This window comes from Falco biarmicus, chromosome 7 (genome assembly GCF_023638135.1).
Source record: "Falco biarmicus isolate bFalBia1 chromosome 7, bFalBia1.pri, whole genome shotgun sequence".
NCBI classification, from domain to species: domain Eukaryota; kingdom Metazoa; phylum Chordata; class Aves; order Falconiformes; family Falconidae; genus Falco; species Falco biarmicus.
This window is the reverse complement of record NC_079294.1, coordinates 38,217,385-38,241,909: the sequence shown is the minus strand read 5'-3', so window position 1 is coordinate 38,241,909 and position 24,525 is coordinate 38,217,385. Positions and strand designations below refer to the sequence as shown.

At 59.1% G+C, this 24,525-nt stretch overlaps 1 protein-coding gene across 1 annotated transcript; it reads left to right on the top strand.

Moving 5' to 3' along the window:
* Nucleotides 1-9,917: 9,917 nt before the first annotated feature.
* NID2 (nidogen 2) lies at nt 9,918-24,500 on the top strand. The gene is given in 24 exon segments (XM_056345641.1): nt 9,918-10,235; nt 10,876-11,184; nt 14,097-14,329; nt 14,586-15,010; nt 15,604-15,753; nt 15,834-16,079; nt 16,363-16,563; nt 16,742-16,960; nt 17,297-17,311; nt 17,314-17,439; nt 17,766-17,894; nt 17,984-18,127; nt 18,223-18,272; nt 18,274-18,343; nt 18,434-18,676; nt 19,336-19,572; nt 19,752-19,973; nt 20,134-20,303; nt 21,140-21,269; nt 21,480-21,651; nt 22,189-22,346; nt 22,641-22,764; nt 23,535-23,647; nt 23,730-24,500. Coding segments are annotated over 24 exon segments (4,107 nt in total). The 5' UTR covers nt 9,918-10,025; the 3' UTR covers nt 23,741-24,500.
* Nucleotides 24,501-24,525: the final 25 nt, after the last annotated feature.

Genomic DNA, 24,525 nt, shown 5'->3' with positions numbered 1-24,525 from the left:
GGTGGCAAGCGAGTGCCTGCTCCGCTGCCGTGCCATGTTATTGCCAAGCTCAGCTTCCCCCAACTAGCTGCTGCTGCCCAGAGAAGCCTTGTCTGCCTGCTCTTCATCAGCGGCACGGCTCTGGGTAGCCGTACAGCGATTTTCTCGCCTTCCTCAAGCTCAGCACTCTCTTTGGAAGTGTTTGTAGCAGTGTCTGAATAACCTAATTTAGAGCCCGTTAGGCGGGGAGGGTTTTGGCCGGCAGCACGGTGCTGGGGAGCTGGATGGAAGGATGTGGCTGGCCGGGATCCTGCTGGATATTCACATGTCAAACAAACAAGGCTGAGAGTGCCCTGCAGAGAAGAGCCACCCTCCTCCCTGCCCAGGAGCGCTCAGTCACCGCGGGCTGGTGCTTCCTCACCCATCCCAGCCCCACTCTCCTTCCCAGGGACCCCAGTTCCCCAAGGGATGGGAGCAGAGCACCACCCTCCCCTCCCCAGTATCCTCTCCCATTCCTGCTTCTTCCCCAGCTCTGGTTTCCCCAGACTAAAACACCCACCAGGCTTTCAGCCTTTCACTTCTTCCAGGTGGTGGGATTTTGCGGGGTCACAGCTCCCCAGCATGGGCAGGTGGGTGCTCTCATGGCCCAAATGATGCAGTGACATGTTGGGGAGGCACCCAGTGTCCTGCACCTGGGGGGGAGTGGGGCATGGGGATGGGGAGCACCCAGGCTGGTGACAGCCTGGTGCTTTTCCTCCAAGGGTGGTGGGTTTTCTTTGCCAGGAAGCTGCGCTGAGCATCTTAAACATGCCCAGACACCCTGGTTTAAAGTGGTCATTAGAGGCAGAAGTGGCAGCTGATGCAGCCCAGCACCTGGCAGGGCTGGTCCCTGTGTCCCCTCATCCTGACCACGGTGGTGTCCCCAAGAGAGGGGAGTTTTGAGGGACTGCTCAGATGCTCGGTCCCTCAGAGCTGGGAACGCAGACCTGCTCTGAGTCATTGGGTGACCCAGGCAGGAGAAAACCCTGCCGATTGTTTCCAGCTGTGTTATTGCAGCACTGCTCACCCCAGAGCGCTCAGCCAGATGAGAAAATAGCCCAAGCCAGCCGGGAAATCTGCTGAAAGGTGCGGGCAGCAGCCAGCTCCGGCCGTGGGGGGCAGCGGGTCCAGGGGCTGCAGCCACCCCCTCCCGCTGCGTTTTGGGGAGCTGCCGGCATCTCCACTGTGGCCGCATCCTGTCAAATCCGCCAAAGGGGAAAACAAGGGGGAAAAGAAAGCAGCTGCGGGGTGGGAAGGCGTTGGGCAAGGAGGGGACGGTGGAGCAATGTTTCCCCAATTGCACAAGCCCTGAAAGCCCGGGGCAGGGTTTGGCCCAGCTGCGGGATGACCGGAACGAGCAAGGAAAGTGTTTTTTGCTCGGTGGCGTTTCCAGCACGAGCAGGGTGAGGAGTGGGGTGGCTGCTCCCTGCGCCCCCCGCGTCGCTTCCCCGGGGCAGGGGTGGGAGTGGGGGTGAGCACCGGGGTATGGGAGGGGGCTGGGGCCAGGGCAGAGTGTCCCCTGGGCCCCCAAGTGACAGCAAGAGGGAAGGGCCCCCGCCAGGGCCAGGGAGGAAGGGTGGGCTGAGTAGGGGAGAGGGGCTGGGGGCTGGGGAGCTGCTGAAGGGAGGGAGGAAGTGACAGGAAGGAGGGGGAAAAGGGAAGGAGGGAGGGAGGGAGGAGGGAAAAAAGGAAGGAAGGAAAGAAACGAAGGAAGGGAGGGAGCAAGAAAGGAAGGAAAGAGTAGAGGCTGGGAGGGAAAAAGGGACAGAGGGAAGAAGAAGAGGGAGGGAGGAAGGGAAGGAGGGCAGGAGGATGGAAGGGAGGAGGGAGAGAGTGTGGGAGGGAGGAAGGAAGGAAAGAAGCAAGGAAGGAAGGAAGAGAGGAAGGAAGGAAAGAAAGAAGAGAGGCTGCAAGGGAGGAAGGGACAGAGGAAGGAAGCGAGGAAGGAAGGGAAGGGAGAGAGGAAGGAGGGAAGGAAGGAAAGAAGGAAAGAGGAGAGGTTGGGAGGAAGGCAGGAAGGAAGGAAGGAAAGAAGGAAATAAGAGATGTTGGGAGGGAGGAAGGAAAGAAGGAAAGAAGAGAGGTTGGAAGGGAGGAAAGGACAGAGGAAGGAAGGGAGGGAGAGAGGAGAAAGGAAGGGAGGGAGGAAGGAAGGAAGAGAGTATGGGAGGGAGGAATGAAGGGAAGGATGATGGGAGGAAGGAAAGGAGGGAGGGAGGAAAGAAGGAATGGAGAGGGATTGGGAGGGAGGAAGGGGCAGAGGAAGGAAGGAAAGGGAGGGAGGAAAAGAGTGTGGGAGGGAGGAAGGGAGGGAAAGAAGGAAGGGAGGGAGGGAGGAAGAAGCAAGGAAGGGACAGAAGAAGGAAGGAGAGGGAGGGAAGGAGGAAGCAGGGAAGGGCAGGAAGGAGGCTCCTGCAGTGTGTGTCTGTGAGTGTGTGAGGTTTTGGGTCCTGATGTGTGAGTGCCCACCCAGCCATGCCACTGGGGGGGGGGGGGGGGGAGGTGTGGGTGCCCTGCTGTGGGCCCTGGGTGCTGGCCCAGCTCCCATCCTTTCCCCTCCCCTCGCAGGCACCCAGACCCACACCACCACAGGGGAACAATCCGGCCATAACATTTATCTTCCTATCTTCCTCTCTCTTTTTTTATTTTTTTTTTCCTGCTTTAAATCAGGGCTGTTTCACTGGCGCTGCTCCTGGGGCAGGGGCTGAGCCTGGCCTGGGCTCAGCAAAGGGTTTGCTTAGCTCAGAGATGGTCCCAGCTGCTGCAGAGGGGTGAGGACCATCACCCTGGGAGCTGCATCCATGGACAAGTTATTCTGCAGCTGCAGCACCTTTGGTGCAGTGTCCCGGGATAAACCCCTCAACCCTTGTCTGAGCTGCATGTTCCCCTCTCCCTGGACCCCCCAGGCCAGAGGCAAGCCCCTGCACCCACCGGAGTATCCCAGCTGCTGCGGGAAAGGGATCCACATCCTGGGTGAAAATGAATCCACGTCATGGCAAAAGCACCTGAGAAGCGCAAGCAAAGTGAGACAGCCCTCAGCTGGGTTAGACCTGCTGCAGAGCAGCCCATACCTCCGTGGGGAAAAATCCTGGGGGATTTTGAAGCTGACTTTAGGGAAAGTGAAATGAAAAAAAACCAAACCAAAACCAAAATCAAAACCAAACCAAAAAAAAACACCCAGGAAAGGCAAAAAAAAAAAAAAAAGGGATTAAATTAAAGCAGCCTGGCTTACTCCTTTAGGCACAGAGGCTGGTCAAGCCTACACATCAAGGCTTACATCCCTCTGAAACTCGGTGGGTCTAAGAGCTCCGCTGTCCTGAGGAACAGGCTGGGTGGAGAAGGCAGCTCCCAAATGTGCTGCCCATGTGTCTCGCTATTTCCCATTGAATTTTAGACTAACCCAAGCACTCTGTCCCCATTTAGTTGGATCGCTCAGCCCTAAAATCCCTTTTAGCATGAAACGCCTGTGGGTCTGCATCAGTCTTCAATTTAACGAACAAATCCTATCGCCTCCGGTTCGAGCTGGCCCGTCTGCTGCCGGGGGCCGGCGTGACCTCGGCACTGCTGGGTGCTTTTATTTCGGTCACCAGTTTGATCACAGCAGATGGAAGGGACACGTGTCGAGGGGAGAATAACCTCTTCACCCAGCTCGGAGAGGCTCCATGGGACAAAGGCTGGCGGGAGAGCCGGAGCCAGGAAAATGTGGCTAAAAGCATATTTGCTCGGAGAGGCTGTCAGGGGGAGACAAAGGCAGGAAGCAGATAAACGCAGGGAACGAGGCTAATTGCTGGGATTAGTCACCCCGGAGCATTCGGGTGCTGCAGGGGTCAGGGCAGGAGGCCCGAGGAGGTCAGGCGAGGAGAGATGAGCTGGAGAGAGGTTTTGGGGAGAGCTTTGGATTTGTTAGAGCCGTGGGGAGGGCTGGTTGGGTGAAGAGCAAGGGGTGACCAGGGCCTGGAGCCCATCTTTGACAATGCTATAGGGTAAGACATGGGATCCCAGCTCCCCTGGAGTCCCTGGCCACCCCCAGCTAGGGAGAAGCTGGGCAGATCCCAGGGGCACCTAATCCATACAGCAAATAAAGCCTAATTCTGCAGAGGAGTCTTGATTCAGGGTATAAACCCAAGCAAGTGTCTCAAAGATGCATCAGCTCAGCCCAGTGCGTGCCAGGGGGCCAGAGCCCTGGGATGGGGATGGGGCAGGACCAGGCCTGCTGCACAGGTGTGATGGGGAGAGGCAATCTGTATCCACTGTGCTTCGTGCTGCAGGGAAAAACACAAGATTCCCTCCCTGGAAACACAGGGCATGGGCTGATTTTATCTTTGCTGTGAACACACTCCCTCCCTGCTGCCCCAGCAGATGCTCCCAGCCCCAGCAGAAACCCATCCGGGCAGCTCTCCCTGGCAGCTGAAATCCCCTCTGCCAGGGAGTTTGCTGGATCCCAGACCAAATAAGGAACTTGTGGCTAATCTTGGGCGAACGGTGCGCAGGAATCAGTCAGCGTCAGGCACACTGGCGAGCGCCCTGTGAGCTCTGCGCCCAGCTCCCGGCACGCTGGCAGCATGGCAGGCTCGCAGGGCTCGGCACGTTCGTCCGGCAGCTGTAGTACCGAAACCAGCTTTAAAGCAGTATCTAGAGAGAGAAAGGAAGGAAGGAGAGCCCCAGTGATTAAAAAAAAGCAAAACAACAGCTTTTCTTTACCTTTATTTCTTAAAATACATTCTAGAAACTGGAGCAATCCTTTGGGCTGGGGCTCAGATGCCTTGGGAAGCTTTTTCACGCAGGAGCGACGTTTCCATCCTGTGAGCCTCTGTCTCCCTGGGGTGCTGGAAGATCCGAGCTCCACTACCTTTCCAGCTGGGAGGACTCAGCACTTTCTATCTTGCCTTTTAGAGTAGCAGCTGAATTATTTCTCCTTTCCATGCACTGAGCCACTTCCACACACTTCTGCTCTGGCCGAGTTGCCCAGGGCCAAGAAACTCTCCTCTTTCTATACAAAGCTTGGGTTTCCATATTATGGACCTGTCTGTGATCTAACACCCTGTCTTCCTAGCTCTCCGTAAGGACAACCTTTCTCCCAGAACGTTTGACATCCTGAGCAGAAAGTTCTGTGCTGGGTCACAGCTGGAGTGTGTGGGATGGACCCTGCGTATGGAAATCATCCGCAGCGTGGGTGGACACCCTCCAGGAGCTGCAGGCTGCAGAGCTCCTGCCAGAAACCCTGGGTGCAAGCGGGTGGCTTGGGATTGCTGGGTGGCCGGTGGGTTCTCTTGCTGCTTGGAGCTGATGACCTCCAGACCCACCTAAGCAACATGCGCATCCTTGAAGAGGCACCTGAGCAAGTCTTGATGTACCTTCTGGTCCTCCAGACCCACCAGGGAAGGGTGTCCCTGTGTGCGGGAGCGGTGGGTCAGGGTGAGAAAGTGCTGAGTCATGGGGCGAAGCCGATCCAAAGAAGTGAGACCAAAGTTAATGAGAATCGCTCCCAAAAATGGAAATGTTGAGAGCTGGGTACTGTGCTGGTGGGAATCTGCCCCGCTGCTGCAGCTTCCCTGCTGTCAGCGCCCGGCGGGATTCTCCCAGGAAAGGAGATGGTCCCAGAGAAGGCAGCAAGCCCAGCCAGGAGCTACGGTCCCATGGATGGAGCCACCAGGAGAGATACCTCGATACGGCCTGAGGGGAAGCAGAGCTACCCCACCGGAGGGACATGGCCATCCAGCAATTCTCCCTTTGTCCCCGACACAATGCAGAGGTTGTTTCTGCTGCTGGCAAGCTGAGCTCACCCCAGCCATGCACCCATTGTGGATTCTCAGATGGCTCATAAGTGTTGAGCTCAAACCCAAGGCTGCGCCCAGCTTCTCAGGCAGGGGGGGGCAACTAATAGGGTCTCTCTTATGTTTGGTTTTATAGATCCTCAGACATGCTACTGTCAGATTTGGCTGAAATTATCCAGCAGATTCCAGTTTTTAAGGATGGGGGATAAACCCTATAGACATCCTTCTCTGGAAACAGTCAAAACCCACCTGGATGCGGCTCTGTGCAACTCACTCTAGGAGAACTTTCTTTAAGCAGGGGGTTGTACTGGGTGATCTCCAGAGGTCCCTTCCAACCCTCACCAGTCTGAGATTCTGTGATCTCTTTTTTCTTATGTGAGGCTAAAATACTTGTGAGTGCTGATTCAGGGGGCTCAGGTGTGCACAGTCCCTCCCCTGTGACAGCCCTTTCCTACCAGAACCAGAAAGATGCTTCAGGCACTAGTTCGTTGCCCTTCCTGCCAAAGAGCCCAACCTTGAGCAGGACTCGTTTCCGATAACCAGGAGGAGAAACCCTCTGAGGGCATTATTACAGTGACCCACTAACCCGGCTGGCAATAGATCGCTGCTGGCCAAGCCTGTGCTGGAGCTGGCCAAAGCCCTGCTCTTATGCTAGCCCCACACCACCCCTGCTCCCACCTGATGTCCCAAAGCACCGAATGGCCCCGCTGCACCCTGTGAGCACTTGCTTTCTGCTACAGTCCTCAGCCCTGCTTCTGTCACCGGGAATCAAGTTTCTTTTCCTGGCTGCCCCAGGAGGATGCAAGTTTCCTGCTGCTTCCCTTATCTCTGCTGGCTGCAGCGGCTCAGCGGTCCCAGGGCTGCCAGGACTTGGGGAAAAGGCTGCCGGGATTTCCTGCCTGAAATGGTCTCTGCACCAGGGATTCGCCTGCCCATCCTCCTCGGTGGGAGCCCAGGGCAAAGGTGAGCCTTCAGCAGGGCAGGGGGTTGCTGCCCCCCACCTTCCCCCTCCCAGCCCCCCATTTAGCAGGAGAGCGATGTGGGGTTTGTCCTGGTTTGCCAAGTGTAGCAGAGCGAGTTGCAAGTGTCCAAGGTCGGGGAGTTTCTGGGTCTGGCTGGATCCCTCCCCAGCCCCATCCCACAAAGCATCCTCTACCTCCTCCAGCTCCAGCACATCTGTTTCTGCACAAAATTGCACCAAGTAAATTCCTATTGATTTTTTTTAATGCCCAAGCTATGAAAAGGGCTAACCCCCCGCCCCCCAGCCAAAGGCTCTGCTGAGGCACGTGGAAATGATTACATGGATCAGTCCCTGCAAGCACCTCCTTTCCCAGCACATGGTATGGGTGGGCATAGCCTGTCCCTGTTCCTGTCCCCATCCCCATCCTTGTCCCTGTCTCCATCTTCATCCTCATTCTCATCCCCATCCTTGTCCCCATCCTCATCCCTGTCCCTGTCCCCGTCTTCATCCCCTTCTCCATCCTCATCCCCATCTACATGGCCATCCCCACCCCTGACCCCCTCCCATCGCTGATTCCCATCCCCATCCTCACCCTCATCCTCATCCCCGACCCCATCCCTGACCCCATCCCCATTCCTGGTCCCCATCCCTATCCTGGACCACATTCCTCTCCTCATCCCCATTCATCCCCTATCCCTGTCCCCATATTCATCCTCATTTTCACCCCCTTCCCCATCTCTATACCTATTCCCATCCCCTTCCTCATCCCCATCCCCATTGCCATCCTCATCCCTGACCCCATCCCCATTCCTGGTCCCCATCTCCATCCTCACCCTCATCCTCATCCCCGTCCCCATCCCCATCCCTGTCCCCATCCCCATGCCCATCCTCACGCCCGGTGAGGGTCCCTAGGCTCCCCATCTCTCCCAAAGCCCCAGGGATGCCCATGCCAACAGGACTCAGCTCCCGAGGCCAGGACATGACTCCAGCTCTTCCCAGCTGCTACTTTTTTAACTGACTGGTGCCGGTTTTGCTGAGGGGGTGGTAAAAAGGATTTTTTAGCATCTTAAAGACTGCACAAAAAACCTGGCAGCTGCCCCACCCAGGTGGCAGAGAGTCCTCAGGGTCCAGGGGCCCTTTTTGCTCAGGCATAGGGCACCACTGCTGGACGCAGCCTGGGGAACCTGTGTAATTGGCAGCTCCTCCCTTGAAAACCCAAGTTAATTTACTCCTTAATATATATATATATATATTAGAAAAGCCTTAATGAACCGTCTCCAGACAGCAGCCACAGCAGCCTGCAAATCATCCGCCTGCATCTTTCCCTGGCAGCAGCAAGACATTTCATAGCTGTAACATTTCCATCCCACCAGGGACGGCCAGGTTTGTATTTTCAATAGCCCCTGCACATCCCACAAGGCAGCAAGGCTGTCCTCTCCCCTCTCCTGTCCCTTCTGCCCAGCACCACCTCCTAGGTGCCACCAAATGCCACCGTTCCCATGGGAAGGACATCCCGGCTGGGGTGTCACCAGGCAGAGGGGTTGCCAGCCCCTCGCGGTGCCTGATTTTCCCAGTGCGCCCCAGAGCAGTTTAAGCTTCAAAGCAAAGCCACTTTTTTTGGCAGGGGGAACTCCTCGAAGGCTGCGGACCGTGTCCAGCTGGCCTGAACCCTGCTCAAAGCCCTAATGGTTTTCCGTGGCCAGGCGAGGCGTCTCCCTCCCGGGGCCGGGGCTGGCCAGCTGGCTGCAGCTGGGGGGTGGCAGCTCACCGGGACAGCCGGGCTTCCAAGCCAGTTCAGCCCCAGTACAGGTGGGAGCTGCTTTCCAGGATGCCTGGGATAAGGCGGCTTGCTTGCTGCCCGGGACTGAGGGGATGGGAGCCACAGTGACAAATCCCCGTCGTCGCTGCAACAGGGATGGGGTGGAGGGCGTGCAGCTGCTTCCCCTGTGAGAATTCCTGCTGGGAATGCCACGAATGTGTCCCTGATATATTTCTCTCACCAGCCTACTGGATTTGACACTTCTCTCCTTCTTATCTGGCATTCCTGGGGCATGTATACATTTTGGGACAGATGTGATACTAACACTGGCCTGGAGCCATGGAAGTGCTCCAGGAAGATGGAGCAGAGCTTTGGGCTGCTCCCAGCCCGGATTTCCAGGAGCACTTGGGGAATGCAGCTGCCTGGATTTGAGCTTGTCCTTTCCTCCTCCACTGAGGGTTCTCCCACCCCAACACCTCAAACCCATGGCAGGGAACCCCACCGGCCACCCATCCGCAAAGCGTTGGCCCTCCTCAGACCTCTCTGGGTGGAGATGATGGAAAAATGGGTCTGGGAAAGGATAAACAGCAGCGACCCTGAGCCTGGGTGTTGTGTGTGCGTGGGGAGCCCGCAGCCGGCCCCGCTGGCTGACAACTTGCCAGTTGAGCTGCACGACATGTTGTGGCTGTTCCAGTTTTCCACCCCCGCCATCCTGGTCCCCTGTGGATCAGGAGTCACGTCCCTGCCCGGATCGAGGGAGCGGGATGCGAGGAGAGCGAGTGGGCAGCGGGCAGAGACCCCCACCCACGGCGTGGGCCCGGGGGTGGCCAGGCACTGCAGCTGGGGGGGCTGCAAGGCCCTGGGGGTGGCGGGGCACAGTGCGGGGATGTCCCTCTCCCCTCGGGATGCCACCGCCGTACCGGGCCCGGGCGGGGTACGGGGATGTCCCTCTCCCCACCGGATGCCACCGCCGTACCGGGGTCCGGGCGGGGTCCGGGGATGTCCCTCTTCCCACCGGATGCCACCGCCGTACCGGGCCCGGGCGGGGTACGGGGATGTCCCTCTCCCCACCGGATGCCACCGCCGTACCGGGGTCCGGGCGGGGTCCGGGGATGTCCCTCTCCCCACCGGATGCCACCGCCGTACCGGGGTCCGGGCGGGGTCCGGGGATGTCCCTCTCCCCACCGGATGCCACCGCCGTACCGGACCCCGGGCGGGGTACGGGGGTGTCCCTCTCCCCCCGGGATGCCACCGCCGTACCGGACCCCGGGCGGGGCGGGCAGCCCGGGGCGGATTTTGGGGTAAGACCCGATTGGTCGGGGCCGGGGCCCGAGGATCCAATGGCGGCGCGGCTTTGGCCTGTGCCCGCCCCGCCAGCGGCGCGCCCCGTCCCGCCCCGCCGGCTCCGGTTCCCTCCGCCGGGTCGGGGCTGCCCCGTCGGGTCCGCTCCGCTCCAGCGCTCCGCTCCGCTCCGGCGCCGTCGGGTCCGGTGGGCGCCGTCTGGGGCGGGGGGATGCCGTGGGCCGGCGGCGGGATGCGGGCGGTGGCGGCGGTGCTGGCGGCGGTGCTGGCGGCGGGGACAGCCCTGCCCCGCCCGGGGCTGCTGCCGCACGGCCCGGCCCGCCGCGATGCCCGGCTGCGGCCCGGCGACGACGAGAGCTCCCCCGGGGTGCCGCTCCGCCGCCCGCTGCGCCTCTACGGCCGCGCCGCCCGCCGCCTCTACGTGAGTCCCGGCCGGCCCCGGGCCCCCGGCCCTGCTCCTTCCCCCGGCCCCCGCCGCGCTTGCTCCGCGCCCCTTCCCCCCCTCCATCACCGCCCTCTGTCCCTCCGGCTTCCCATCCCTTCACCCTTCTATCCCTCCCTCCTTGTCGCTTGTCTTCCCGCTCCCCTCCTCTCCATCCCTCTGTCCCACCACCTCCCTCTTTATCTTTTCGCTCCTCCATCTTCTAATCCCCCTCCCATCCACCCCCTTCCTCCCCAGCCGTTCCCCTTGACACCCACCTCCCCTGACTCCCACCCCAGCCCCTCCAGATGTGCCTTTGCCGCCTCCGCCTCTGCACGTGTCCTCCCTCCATCCATCCCTTTTTCCCCCCTCTCCTGCCCGGTGTCTCCCGCCGCGGAGGAACAAGAGGGCTTTCTCCTTCGCAGCTGTTCCCCCGTCAGCAGCGGCTGCAGCTGGGGCGGCCCCTGAGCTGCAGCTCTCTGGGGGATGGAGAAGCTCGAGGTCTTTGTTTTCCCCCTGGCCGGCTGGGGCCACGCGGTCGCAGGGCGCTCAGCCCTGTGCCCCACTCCACTGGGGAGGGGTGACGGGTGGCAGAGGCACCTCTGCAGCTCCTGAGCACCCTGTGCCACTCTACCTGCAGGTGGGGACCAACGGGGTCATCTCAACCCAGGATTTCCCCAGGGAGACCCAGTACGTGGATGACGATTTCCCCACAGACTTCCCTGTCATCGCTCCCTTCCTGGCCGACCTTGACACCTCCGGTGACAGAGGGAACATCTACTACCGGCAAGACGACTCTCCGGACGTGCTGGACCAGGCTGCGGGCTACATCCAGGCTGGGTTCCCCCACACCACCGGCTCCTTTGCGCCCACCAACACGTTCATCGCCACCTGGGAGGACGTGGGCGCCTACCAGGAGCTCTCACAGGACACAGAGCCCTCCAAGAAGGTGAGGCCAACAGGCTGAGATTGGACACCCATCCTACGTGTTGTGGGAGGATGAGTCTTCCTCATGGCGGCTCCAGCCTTGGATGAGCACTGAGGGAGATGTGGAGCTCCTCATCTTTGCTCAGAGCAGCAGTGGTGGTGGGTCTGTTGGCTTTGTTGATGGGCAGGAGAGGTTTAGTGGTTGCCTTCAACTCCATGGTTGGAGGTGCTCAGGCTTTTCCCTGCTTTTCAGGCAAAGCTTTACAGTGCTGGTGGCTCTGAATTTGCAGGGCAGAGTTGGACCAGGGGCGGCTGTGGGAAGTGGTGGCCCAAGTCACCCATCGTGCTCCTCACCTTTTGCCAGTGGCTTGGGGCTTGTCCTGCTGTCTGCCTGCATGCTGGGCTGATTAATGCTGCTGGCCAGGAGCCGGCTTCAGAGTTTCCGCTGTGGGTTGATTTTGTGTCTGGAAAACAAGCTCGTAGGTGGTCTGCCAGGTCGGGGAGGTGACCTGTGCTCTCCACCCACGGGCTGATAAGGCTCCTGCGTGGGTGGACCTCCAGCGCTGCCTTTCCCTGAAAACTGCTGGATCTGTTGCTGGGGCCTAAGCTGTCACATTAGGCTGATGATGTGCTGAGGAGGTGATGGTGACGCTCTGCCAGCACCGTGGGCTTCTTGAAACGAGCTGAATGTGAAGAGTTGCAAAAGGAAAACTCCGGTGATGAATGCCCAGAGCTGTGCGATGGGTGATGGGCTTTCGCTGGGGTGGGGTGGGCTGAACCCAAAGCCCACCAGCAGCTGCCAGGTCCCCATGGGCCACTGGCATCCATCCCCACCAGCCGTCCCCCTGCTCCGGGGCCCTTCGGTAGCAGGCTTCTGAGAGGGAAGCCAAGAGGGGAAGAAACCGAGGTTTGGAAGGAAACAACACACATTTTTTCCTCTAATTTAAAACTTGGGAAGGCAGCTGAAGAGATGCCATCAGGGGCCTCACAGCGACCTCGCAGCCATCGAAAGTGCAGCCTCCTCTTCCCAATTTTTTTTTTTTCCCTCTCGGAGAAGTTGGATCAGGTTTAAAATGAAACTGGTCTTGCTTGGAAATGAGCAGCTCCGGGGAAAGCTTCATTCAAGATGCACTGAAATGCAGCTCGTACCTGTGCTTTGCTGAACTCCCCCTTAGCCAAAACCGGTAAAAAACTTCCCAAACACCACTTTTTTCTTACCAACTATGCTGTTTATTGAAACGCTACCCTCCTGCTGCTCAGAACCAGGATTGCCCTCAAGGCCTTTAACCCCCCATTTTGGAAAGTCATGGCTCATCCTTTTTGAGTGTCGAAAGCAGAAACCTGGGTTAAGGCCGCGGGGGTTAGAGGCTCCCCAGGCCCCTGGCTTGGGGGTCCCGCCTGGCCGGGAGGTCTGGCAGTGCTGCCAGCAGCACCCTGTCCCTCCAGCTTCCTGGGGACATGCTCCTAGTCCCCGTGGTGACGATTTCCAGGGCTGCAGAGCGGGTCGAGAGCTGACCCCACTTCTGCAGAGGCAAAAATTGCCCTTTGGGCTGGAATTTGCCCTTTGCAGCTCTGCCGGGAGCAGCTGGCTGTGAGCCAGGGGCTGTGTCCGCCCCCCTCGCTCTCTGCCCTACATCCCACGATGCCAGCACATCAATGTCACCCACTGGGTCCCCCCTTGCCGCCCACCACAAGGCAAAATGAGCCCTGCAGCTGGCTGCGTGGGGGAGGAATCCAGCCCTGGGGAGGAGGGGTTGTGTGTCCCCCCCAGCTTTTTGGCTGCCTTTGCATGGGGTCTCTGAATGCCCGAGTGTGCAACACGCACAACAAGGCTCTTTATATCCCGTGGGGCTGCCAGGAAACCTTGTGATGCCCCGGGGGCCCTGCACCCCGAAACCGGGGCTGGCACAGTGGGGACAGGCAGTTCTGGGCTCGGGGGTGATGTGAGGGGAGCCCCCACCCCTCCTGCCCCTGGCTCTGGGGCTGAAACTGGGAGTTTAATCCTTTTTCCTTCGCCCAGGCATCGTTCCCTGCTCACTGCTGCTGGCAGCTTGTGGGGAAGGGCTGCTGCTGCATGCTTATATTTATTTATTCGGAGAGCAGGACCTGTGTGGGGTGAGGGTGGGGGCTCGCCCAAATCCTGCAAGCATTGGTTTCTCTGCATTGGGGGTGACTGCGATGTGTGTGCATGTGTGTGGATTCTCCAGTGGCTTGTAAGGGTTGTGCTCGCTCTGCAGCCTGTCCATCTGTGGGTTATTGCTGCAGTCCCGCTCCATGGCACAGCCTCGCTCAGGGGCTGGCGCAGCCCCAAGGCTCGCCAGCACGGCACGGCAGGCAGCCAGCGTGCCTATAGCGGGATGTATGGGTGTGGGGAAGGCGGGAGTACATGCATGTTTTTTCCTGAGGAAACCAAGCTAAAATTGTTCTCAGGGGGAAGCGAGGGGGGTGCGGGTCTTCCTCTGGTGCTGCTGGGATGGAGGGGGGCTGCTGGTGTCAGGGGCAGGACAGAAGGAGGGGAACAGTAGTGAGGGGCTTCCAGCTGCAGCGTGCCCACCCGTCGCACTGGTTACATGGCCAGGGATGCTCCTGGGCATGGTACAGGGCTGTCACCTCCCTGTGTGACAGCTCCAAGGAACACTCCTGCACCCAGGCAGCTGAGTGGGGGTGGCCTGGCTGTGTCATGGGCTCCCGTGGAGGATGCTGAGCATCTTCCCAGTGTGTTGCACTGGGGTTTGGCCATGTGCGAGCAGCCTCTGCTCCTGCTCTTCCCCAGGAGGTCTCTGCAGGCTTATGGAGGGCTCTTTTGGGGTGCTTGCATGCATTGCACTGTGCAGGGAGCTGGCTGTTGCATCCCTCATCCTCTTCCCTGTCTCAGTCCTCTGCTGGGTTCCTGCCCCTCCATGACATCCCTCTGTCCTGCTCTCCCTTTGGCAGCTTAACACCTTCCAGGCAGTCATAGCCTATGATGATGAGGACACGTATGCCATCTTCCTCTACCCTGATGGTGGCCTCCAGTTTCTGGGGACGCGGCCCAAGGAGTCCTACAACGTTCAGCTGGAGCTGCCAGCCAGAGTGGGCTTCAGCCGGGGGGATGGCGATGACCCAAAGAGGGACGGGCTTTTCCACAGCCTGGCCAGCAGTGAGCAGGCTCTGAGACGCCTGGAGCGGTGCGTGATTCTGGGGGGGCTGTGCTGGGGGGACAGCATCACCTTCTCCCAGCCCCCAGAGCCTTTTAAAGGCTGGAAGAAGTGAACTGGGGAGATGGGCGGCGCCATGGCGCTTGGTCCTGCATGCATGGGAGCTTTTTGGGAGCTGCATTTGGGGTCCTGTGAGCGGGGGTGTGGAGTGCGGCCGCTCGGTACCTTTGGGGTGAGTTTCCCACCGGAGCTGTGATGGATGTGCATGTGTGCTGCTGTCCTGCAGGGAGAGCAACGCAGGGGTACCTGGCGTGTGGGTCTTCCACGTAGGCAGCGTGGCCCCCCTGGAGCACGTGGAGCCGGGGGTCGGTGGGGCAGCTGGCCCCAGTGTGCCCCAGAGCCCCGTGCATCATGCCCCTGGCACCGCCGACTACACCCGCATGCTCTACAACCGTGCTGATCACACGTCCACGGAGCTGCCAGTGCAGCGTGGTTCAGAAGCCATGTCACCCAACTACGGATCCCGTGTCCCGGCGCTGCTGGGCATCGTCCCCGAGGGGCTGCCTGCATCCCCGGGGCAGGAGCAGAGCCGCCGGCTGCACCCCGACAGGGACGGCAGCGCCCGGCAGAGCTACTCTGGCAACCCCTCTTCCTACAGCTCTGGGCATCACGGTGTCGGCGTGGAGGAAGATGTGCATTTTAATCCCGACGGTGAGTGGCTGCAGCCCCTCCGATGACCGTTTGGGGACAGCTCATGGCGGGTGGCTCCCTAAAAAAGGCCTCTTCGCTGCAAGCTGATCTCTCCCTGAGCAGCCGGAGCTGGAGCTAGCGTGGGCTGGCATTGCTCCTGCAAAGCTGCTGCCCTTCCAGCTCCTCTTCTCCTAGCCAAATCCTGCTGCCAAGGGGCTGCCGGAGCCATACGTCCCTGCCTGCTGGGTTTGCTGCTGCCCTGCCCCACGTTGCGAGGAGGGAAGCTTGAGGGATGGGAAGCTCAGAGAACATGTTCTAGTGGCCGCCCCCACTGCCACTGAGCGGGCTGCGGAGCCGGTGTGGCATGTGCCCTGGGAACCAAAGCCCCGTCCCGTGCCGGCTGTTTCCCAGAAATATGCAGGAACTGGATCTCTTGCCTTCTGTCAGATCCGCCTGAAATCAGGCAACACAGCCTCCCCTATGCACCCTGGGTGGCTTTCTTGGGAACTGCCCCGCCAGCTGGGGGAGTTTTGGGGGCCAAGGAGGCAAGATGCTCACACCTCATGAGGGGTGGCTTTGTCACCCTCTCCCCAACCATGTCCCCTTGTCCCCAGTGTTCACCTACAGCGCGGCTGGTAAGGAGACGTGTGCCCAGCACCACGGGCGCTGCTCCCCGCACGCCTTCTGCACCGACTATGCCACTGGCATCTGCTGCCACTGCCGGGCCACCTACTACGGCAACGGGCGGCAGTGCCTGCCCGAAGGTACGCAGGGTGGGCAGCGAGGATGGGCATCCCATGCCTGGGTGGCCGCTGCCAGGGGTGCCCGTCTTCCTCCTGCCCAGGGGCTGTGCATCGCCTCAACGGGAAGGTGAGCGGGAGCCTGATGGTGGGACGGGCATCCGTCCGCTTCCAGGACGTCGACCTGCATGCCTACATCGTGGGCAGTGACGGCCGAGCCTACACAGCTATCAGTGGGGTGCCCCAGCCTGCTGCCCGTGCCCTCCTGCCTCTCCTGCCTGTCGGTGGGCTCTTCGCCTGGCTCTTCGCCCTTGAGGAGCCCAGCTCTGAGAACGGCTTCAGCATCACCGGTGAGCGGGGAGCTGGGATGTGCCACCAAGCCCCATCGCTCTGACGGATGTGGCTCCTGGTGGGGTGGCCTGGCTCAGACATGGGGTGATGTACGGCTTGGGGCAGGTGATGAGGGGTGGGGGTTCAGGGCAGCCTCGTGGCTTCTCTGGTCACTTCCCCAGGTTCGGCTGGCTGTCACCTCCCTGCTGTGAGGCCTCACAGGTGTGCCAGAAGAGTGGGAAAGGATGTTTTGGGGATGTACTTCCTACAATGGAATGCTGCCTGTTCCCTTTTCCTGCCCAGGTGCCGAATTCACCCAGAGCCTGGAGGTGACCTTCTACCCTGGGGAGGAGACGGTCCATGTCACTCAGATGGCCGAGGGCCTGGGGCCAGACAATTACTTAAGCCTTAAGACTCACATCCAGGGCCAGGTGCCGTTTCTCCCAGAGGATGTCACTGTCCACATCACTCCCTACAAGGAGCTCTACCACTACTCCAGCTCAGGTAAGAGCCTGTGCTCAGTTCCAGCTTTGTTTTCTCGCACATCATCCCTACGTGCCCTCCTTGGAGCACCCCCAAAAAAACCCATCCCCACCACGGTTCCCAAAATCCCATAGTCATCAGTGCTGAAGCCAGTCCTCCCACATCCCATGGTTGTTTTTTTTTCCTTGCTGTCTGACAGCTGTGACATCCTCTGCTCAGCGGGAGTACGTCCTGGCTGCGGGGACCACCAACCAGACCTTGTCCTACCGCCTACGCCAGAACATCACCTTTGCCGGCTGCCCGCACGCCCGCCTGCCCGCTCGGCAGTGGCTGAGCGTGGTGCGTGCCTTCGCCCTCTACGACAGCCAGGAGCATGTCCTGCGCTACGCCCTCGCCGCCCGTGTCAGCTCAGCACAAGGTGAGCTCCAGCACCCACCCCAGGGTGCCGGCTGCTGCCAGGGGATGCTGCTGTCTCCTGCCCGCTCTCAAAGCTGCAGTGTGCTCACTTGACCCAAAAACAGCCAAAAAAGAGAGGCTGGTGGGTTTTTTTTCAAGCAGCTTGAGCCAAAGCGCTCCTGGAATGGGGGGGGGGCACAGTGGGGTTGGCACTGGGTGGCATGGCCACAGGTGCCTGTGTAGGATGAGGGTGCCGCTGCACAGCAGTGATGCCTATGTCAGATATGTGGGAACCATTGTTCCCCACTCCCCTGTATCTCCTCCGCCCCCTGCCCCCAACATCCTCCCTCACCTGCAGACGATGTCGAGAATCCCCAGTGAATCCATGTCACGACAGCACGCACACCTGCGAGGCAACAGCACGCTGCCAGCCCGGTGCAGGGATGGAGTACACATGCGAGTGCGCAGCTGGGTACCACAGAGCTGGACGGGGCTGCCGAGGTGACTGGGGGCTGTGGGTGGGTGCAGGGGGTGGGGTGGTGGCCCTTTCCCCCACAGGGCACCCACTGCCATTTGGGGTGCTGGCACGTGCCCCAGCATTGCAACACTTGCTGTCTCAAGAGCTCCTGGAGCTGTACTAAGGATATGGATGAATCAGGGGGGGAAACTGAGGCAGGGGGCTGGGAGGCTGCTGGGGGCACCTGGGGGAGCACTCTGGGGGTATTGTGGGGATGGAGGGAGATGGGGGATGGGCACCTTGGGGCAGGACATCCCCCCCCAGCCCAGGAGCAGCCAGACCCCAAAAATGGGGGTGTCTCCCCTTCTAGATGTGGACGAGTGTGCTGAGGGCCTGAGCCAGTGCGGCCCCTTCACCGTCTGCCTGAATGTGCCAGGCAGCTACCGGTGCGAGTGCCACAGCGGGTACCGGCCAGCAGAGGATGGGCAGGCGTGTGTGCGTAAGTGCCAGCCCTCTGGTTTGGGGTGTCCTGACACCTGTACCCTACAGAGGTTGCCTGGCCACCCCCTTACCCCTCTGTCCCCACAGCGCTGGCACCAGCAAGTAACCCCTGTGAGGATGGGAGCCATCCCTGCGCACCCAGGGACCGGGCACGCTGCCTGCCCCGTGCTGGGGGCCGCCCTGCCTGCGAGTGCCTCCCCGGGTACACCGGCGATGGCATTGACTGCTCCGGTACGGGGGTGTGCAGGGGACCACAGGGTGCCCACCCCACACGGCTGCTGGGGTGCCCTGCCCTGGCTGATCCCCATCATCTTCCCCATGCGCAGACGTGGATGAGTGTGCCGAAAACCCGTGCCACCTGGCTGCCACCTGCTACAAACATGCCAGGCTCCTTCTCCTGCCGGTGCCAGCCTGGCTACGAGGGCGATGGCTTCCAGTGCACGCAGGGTAAGGCTGTCCGGTTCGCCCCCCACACTAGCTCTGCCCAGGGCAGCTTCCCCCATCCTCATTCTGTGGCTGCTTTGGCTCTCCTGCCAGCAGAAGGGAGCACGCAGCGGCTGACACCCTGCCAGCATGAGCGGCTGTACCCACGGGCAGTACCCCCGGGACCCTCACCCGTGGACGACGGGCACATGCCCCAGTGTGACGAGGAGGGTCGGTACCGGCCCCTGCAGTGCCACCGCAGCACCGGGCACTGCTGGTGCGTGGATGCTGCGGGGCAGGAGATCGCCGGCACACGGACAGCACCAGGCAGCACGCCGCCGCGCTGCGGGAGCCCAGGTCAGTGCCACCCTGCAGCACTCGAGCGGGTGAGGGTAGGCGGGTTGGGTCCTTCAGCATCCCGTTGGCATCCTGATGGGATCAGCAGGCACCGACCTGTTGGGGTGAAGCATCTCCCAGCCCCACGGTGCAAGAGATGCCCTGGCTGGCTGCGCTGGTCGTGCCCAATGGCAGAGGGTGGTGAGAAGGTGCTGGAGCAGGCAGAGCCCTGCCTGTCCCTGTCCGGCTGGACTTTGGCCCCAGCCACCAGCAGAGTGGGGACAGTGGGGGCTGCAGTGAGTGGCAGGGACCCTCTGACCAACCACCCGGCTGGGGGCTTCACTGCTGTGGTCTGGGTGCTGCTGGATGCACGGTGGGGCACATCAGGGGGACTCCAGGGTCTTTAGGGTGCCCTGGCCCGTGGTGTTACAGTGGCAGTGGCCATTGGGGCACCTCCTGCATCATCTTGTGATGGAGGGGACAGCCATGGGGTGTCGGGGAGGCTGGAGAGGGGCAGCCCCAGCCCCCCTTGTCCAAGGGGGGAGCAACATGGTGCTGGCAGAGCATCACCCAGCACCTGCAGCCCTGGGTGAAGCAGGGCCAAATCCAGGTGCCAAGCAGGTCCAGGGGAGCTGTGTGGCACCCTCTGAGCCCAGGGTGGGGGTGTTTGCTGCCAGCAGAGTCCATCCAGCAGCTGACCCCCTGTGAACATGAGCGGCTGTACCCACGGGCAGTGCCCCCGGGACCCTTGCCTGTGGGCAACGGGCACGTGCCCCAGTGTGACGAGCAGGGTCAGTACCTGCCCCTGCAGTGCCATGGCAGCACTGGGCACTGCTGGTGTGTGGATGCTGCGGGGCAGGAGATCGCCGGCACACGGACGGCACCAGGCAGCACACCGCCGCGCTGCGGGAGCCCAGGTCAGTGCCTGGGGGAGTTGGGGGTGCCATCCTCTCCCTGCAGCACCCCATCATCTTTAGTATGGAGGGGCACCCAGCAAGGAGAGGGGGATGCGGGGCTCTGGCAGAGCCCTGAGTCCCCTAAGCTTGCACATGGGGGTCTGTGACAGTGTGGGTGACTGTCACCCTCCCTGTGCCAGAGCCCACGGAGCGGCCCCACACCATGTGTGAGCGGTGGCGGCAGAGCTTGCTGGAGCACTATGGGGGCAGCCCCCGCAGTGACCAGTATGTGCCACAGTGCGACACGGGGGGCAACTTCACCCCACTGCAGTGCCACGGGGACAGCGGGTACTGCTGGTGCGTGGATGAGAGCGGCAGGGAGATCCAAGGCACACGCTCAGAGCCTGGCAGCCCCCCACCGTGTAAGAGATGAGTACCCCAAGTGCCACACACCCACCCCCCATCTAGCACAGCACAAGCTCTGGCTGCTGCACACCGCTTTGGGTGCAAAGCCGAGGGGCCAGTGCTCCCAAAGCCATCTCTCTCCCTGTCCTGTGTCCCCCTGCCCTGTCTGTGTGTCAGGTCTCCCCAGTGTTGCGCCACCCAGCATCCGGCCCTCGCCCCGGCCTGATGTGTCCCCACCGGCCACTGGGACCTTTCTGCTCTACGCTCAGGGACAGCAAATCGGCTACCTCCCGCTCAACGGCACGCGGCTGCAGAAGGAGGCAGCAAAGACCCTCCTCTCCCTGCACGTACAGTATCTCCAGTGCCTGGGCTGGGGTGCAGGACCACCGCAGGGAGTTAGGAACAGGCTGATGCTGCAGCTCTGTGTTGCGCATCTCCCTGGACCACTCTTGTCAGAGCCGTGATGCTTTGAGGGGTCACCTCTTGAGGGTTGATGTTGGGTTTGCAGGGACATCGGCTGTGCCGACTGGCTGGGTGCTGAGATGGAGGAGGAGCATGCTCCCCTCTTCCTCCGGCTGCCCCCCAGCACAGAGGCACAGACCTGGGGCTGCCAGCAAAGGGAAGGAGCAGGATGCTCGCTGAGCTCCCCTGGCCATCGTCGTGGGGCCCGGACTGCCAGCTGCACACCTCTACTGCAAGCTTGCCTTTTCCCTTCCTCTGACTTCTCTTGGAGCACGGTCATGTGCATCTCCAGCCAGGCCAGACTGAGGGAGAGGAATGCTGAAAGCTGGGCCATGACACTCCCTGAACCCCAGGGAACTGAAACACCTTGCCAAGTATTCCCCCTCCCCATCCTGAAGGTCATTCCTCGGGCTGGCTTCACTGTTGGAGCAGTCTCTCTTCAAGCCAAGGGGTTCCAAACCCATCTGGACGTGGGTGTGCATCTGCAACAGCTGACCTAAAAATCTCTGCTGCAGGATTCAGCCAGGGGTGTGCAGTGGGAGCTCACCGGTGTTGGGTTTTGCCAGGGAAAAGGGATTTGAGCGTCATTCCCCATCACTGCCTCTTGCAGAGTGCCCTGGGCAGCTCCCAGTGCCAGCTGGTGGGATAAGGATGCTCACTGAGCCTCTTGCCTGCGCCTCAGGCGGGCTTTCACCCTGTGTCCCTCTTCCAACCCTGGCAGGGCTCCATTGTGGTGGGGATTGACTATGACTGCCGGGAGAAGATGATCTATTGGACTGATGTAGCCGGCCGGACCATAAGTCGGGCGAGTCTGGAGCCAGGTGCTGAGCCGGAGACCGTGATCAACTCAGGTGTGCTCCCATCACCAGTGACACCTGCCCAACGCCACAGCAGCGGGTCCAGGCCAGGCTGTGCCCACCACAGCTCTGGGGCTGTCCTGCTTTGGGGTCCTCCATCCCCACGCTCGCATCCCTTGGCTTTGGGTCTGGCAGGTTGGGGCACCATGATCTGTCCAGGAGCAGCACGTCCCCAGCCGCTGACCATGTCCATCCCTCTGGCAGGGCTCATCAGTCCCGAGGGGCTGGCAGTGGACCACCTGCGCCGAGCCATGTTCTGGACCGACAGCGGCCTGGATAAGATCGAGAGAGCCCGGCTGGATGGCTCTGAGCGGCAGGTGCTCTTCGACACTGAGCTTGTGAACCCTCGGGCCATCACAGTGGACCCTGTCCGAGGGTGAGCAGCAGCGTTTCCGCAGGGATTTGCATGCAGGGCTTTGCAAGGTGCAAAAATCAGACACACACAGTGGTGCCAAGGCCCCATCCTGACCCTGGGAGCAGCTCTCCTACATTGTACACCCCGTAGGAGGGACTGGCGCTGTTCCCCAACCCCTCTTTTATTTAGTAATTCAGGATTTGGCTAAACCTGCTGTTTCAGTGTCAGGATGTACGTTATTTTTAAAAGCTTTGAAACACGCCTGGCGTTCGAAAACACAAGCTGTGCCTCCAGGGTGCTGCTGCAATACAAAATGTGCTACTCCTAAGACTCGCCCTCATCTAGGAGCTACAGTTTGGGTTGTAAACATGTTTGAGATCATTCTGGTTTTCTTCTAGAGATTCTTCAAATCCAATAAAGATTTATTTCAGGCACTGTTAAGGGGAAAAACCAGGCCTCTCTCTTGACAAAAACCAGTAACAAAGCAAAAGCCAATGATCTTCTACCACTCCTAACTGTGGTGTGTCCTGTTTGTTCATTATATAATTATTTCCCCAGCAATCTTTACTGGACGGACTGGAATCGTGAAGCACCCAAAATTGAAACTTCTACTGTCAGTGGAGCCAGCAGGAGGGTCCTGGTGAATAAGGACATCGGCTTGCCCAACGGCCTGACGTTCGACCCCTTCTCCAAGCTGCTCTGTTGGGCAGATGCAGGTAACTTCACTGAGGACGGATCACGCTACGACACACTAAGCCTCGAGGGGAAAAACAGTGATGTCTATCTTTAGTCCCTTGCTGCCTGTGGGCTTCTCTGCCCCTCTCCCCTATCCTGCCCCAAAGGACTTGGTGTGATGGGGTTGAGTGGGCTCACAGCGTGAGTTGCTTCTACATCCTGAGGCTCAGAAGCTGTTTCAAAATCTAGCGAATACAAAGAACATATTGGGGGGGGGGGGGGGGCGGTATGGGGGGGTTGGGTTGTGGCCTGGTAACTGTCTTGTGTTTAAAAAGGAACGAAGCACCTGGAGTGCATATTGCCCGACGGCACAGGCCGGCGCATCATACAGAACAACCTCAACTACCCCTTCAGCATCATCAGTTACGCCAATCACTTCTACCACACAGACTGGAGACGGTAAGGGAAGAAAACCTGCTCCCTCCCACAGCCAGGAATGCTCAGCTAACAGCTCCTAGGGATCCGCTCCCCAAAGCGGCTGGGACCCAGCCTCCACCGCTCTCTGCTGCATCCTGCTAGTGAGCAGCTTGGAGCTACAGGGGGGAAAACACACACTGTCCCCAGTCCGCTCCCTGGTCCCGAGTCCCAGAACCTCACCAGAGCGCTCTCTTGGGTCTCCTGCAGCGCCACACTCAGCAATGCCTGCTTGTAAATCTCAGTGCAGAACAGTTGTTTAGAAACAGCCCCAGCTTCCTGGGAGGGACAGAAATAGTGGCTGGTTTTGGTTTTTTTAAATAAAACTTGGCGCAAGTTTCTAAATCTAGATTAATTCAAAGAAAAGATTCTGTCCTCAGTTGTTCCCTCTCCCCCACCACCCAAGGCCCTTGGCATCGGGAACTTGCCTCTATTCCCACTCCAGCTGGAAGCTCTCAAAACTTCACATTTTAGCAGATTACTAGCAGCACTTAAGGACTTGCCATGCTTGGAGGAGACTCTCAGGGAGATAATCTCTCCTTGGAAGGCTGTTTCTGCGACTCTGCATCATCAAAGAGAAATGCACTGAATGAGCTGGACATAGATTTTACGGGGCAAATTTCTTTCCACTTGTTCTGCAGGTGTTCCAAGCAGTCTTTTTAGCTGCCTCTGTTCTTAAATGCATGCAGATGGGGGAAAAAAACCCCCTCAAGTTTCATAGGTAAGTAAAGCACTTCTCCCTCTTTTATCACCAGGGATGGTGTGATAGCTATTGATAAAGACACCGGCTCCTTTACCGATGAGTATCTTCCAGAGCAGCGATCACACCTCTATGGAATAACTGCAGTTTATCCCTACTGCCCTGGAGGTAAAACACACACCCCCACCCACCCCCTCTGGCTTGTCTGACAGCTGCTCAACATACTAAAGATATCCATTTCTCTCTGCAGCAAGGAAATAGTAACACTGCTATTTCAAGAAAAGCAACTTTGCCCCCAAAAGAACTTCAGACCCAGAAAACACTCGCTGCATGCAACCAAGGGGGGGGGGGGGAAAAAGCCCTTAACCAAGGCCAATGAAGCAACCTACTTCCCTGCTAAAGATTATCAAGTATTTTTGGAAGTTATACCTCAAGTCTTTACTACTGTATTTTTTTTAGAAATTACAAAACATTGATCTATTACAAAAAAAAAAAATGGTCCTATGAATCTTAAGACCATTACTCTAACTCTTGCTTATGCAAGCAAATTTAAAGTATAGCTTTCTTATTCAAATGTTTTATTTTATTGGAAGAAGAATGGATTAATTTTTAGTAGTTTTGACAATCTGACCAACAGGTCCTTTTATCCAAAAAATAAGTGCCTATGGGGAGCTTCGGATGCAGTATATTGCTGGGTCTAAGTAACTTGCAGCCCTGAAGACAGAGACTGTGTGCTCCAAAACTGTGTGTGCAGAAGAGTTACGTGATATGGCAAAGGCATTGTATTTTTTCCAGAAGAGAACTCTGTATTTTCACCAACTGCCTCAATGCATGTCTTTTAGTATTTATATTAGAAGAATATGCTAGAATTGATCTGTTCATGCTTGTTGGGTCTTCTAAGTGCCTTCATAGACCTACCCAATGGAGACCAATACATGTTCAGAAATACCATTTACGTTGTAATGCTTCACTTTTTTCTAGGTTACTTCAATAATTGAATAAAATGGTTGTTTTAAGTTTCCCTTTGGATTTAGTTTTTAAATATT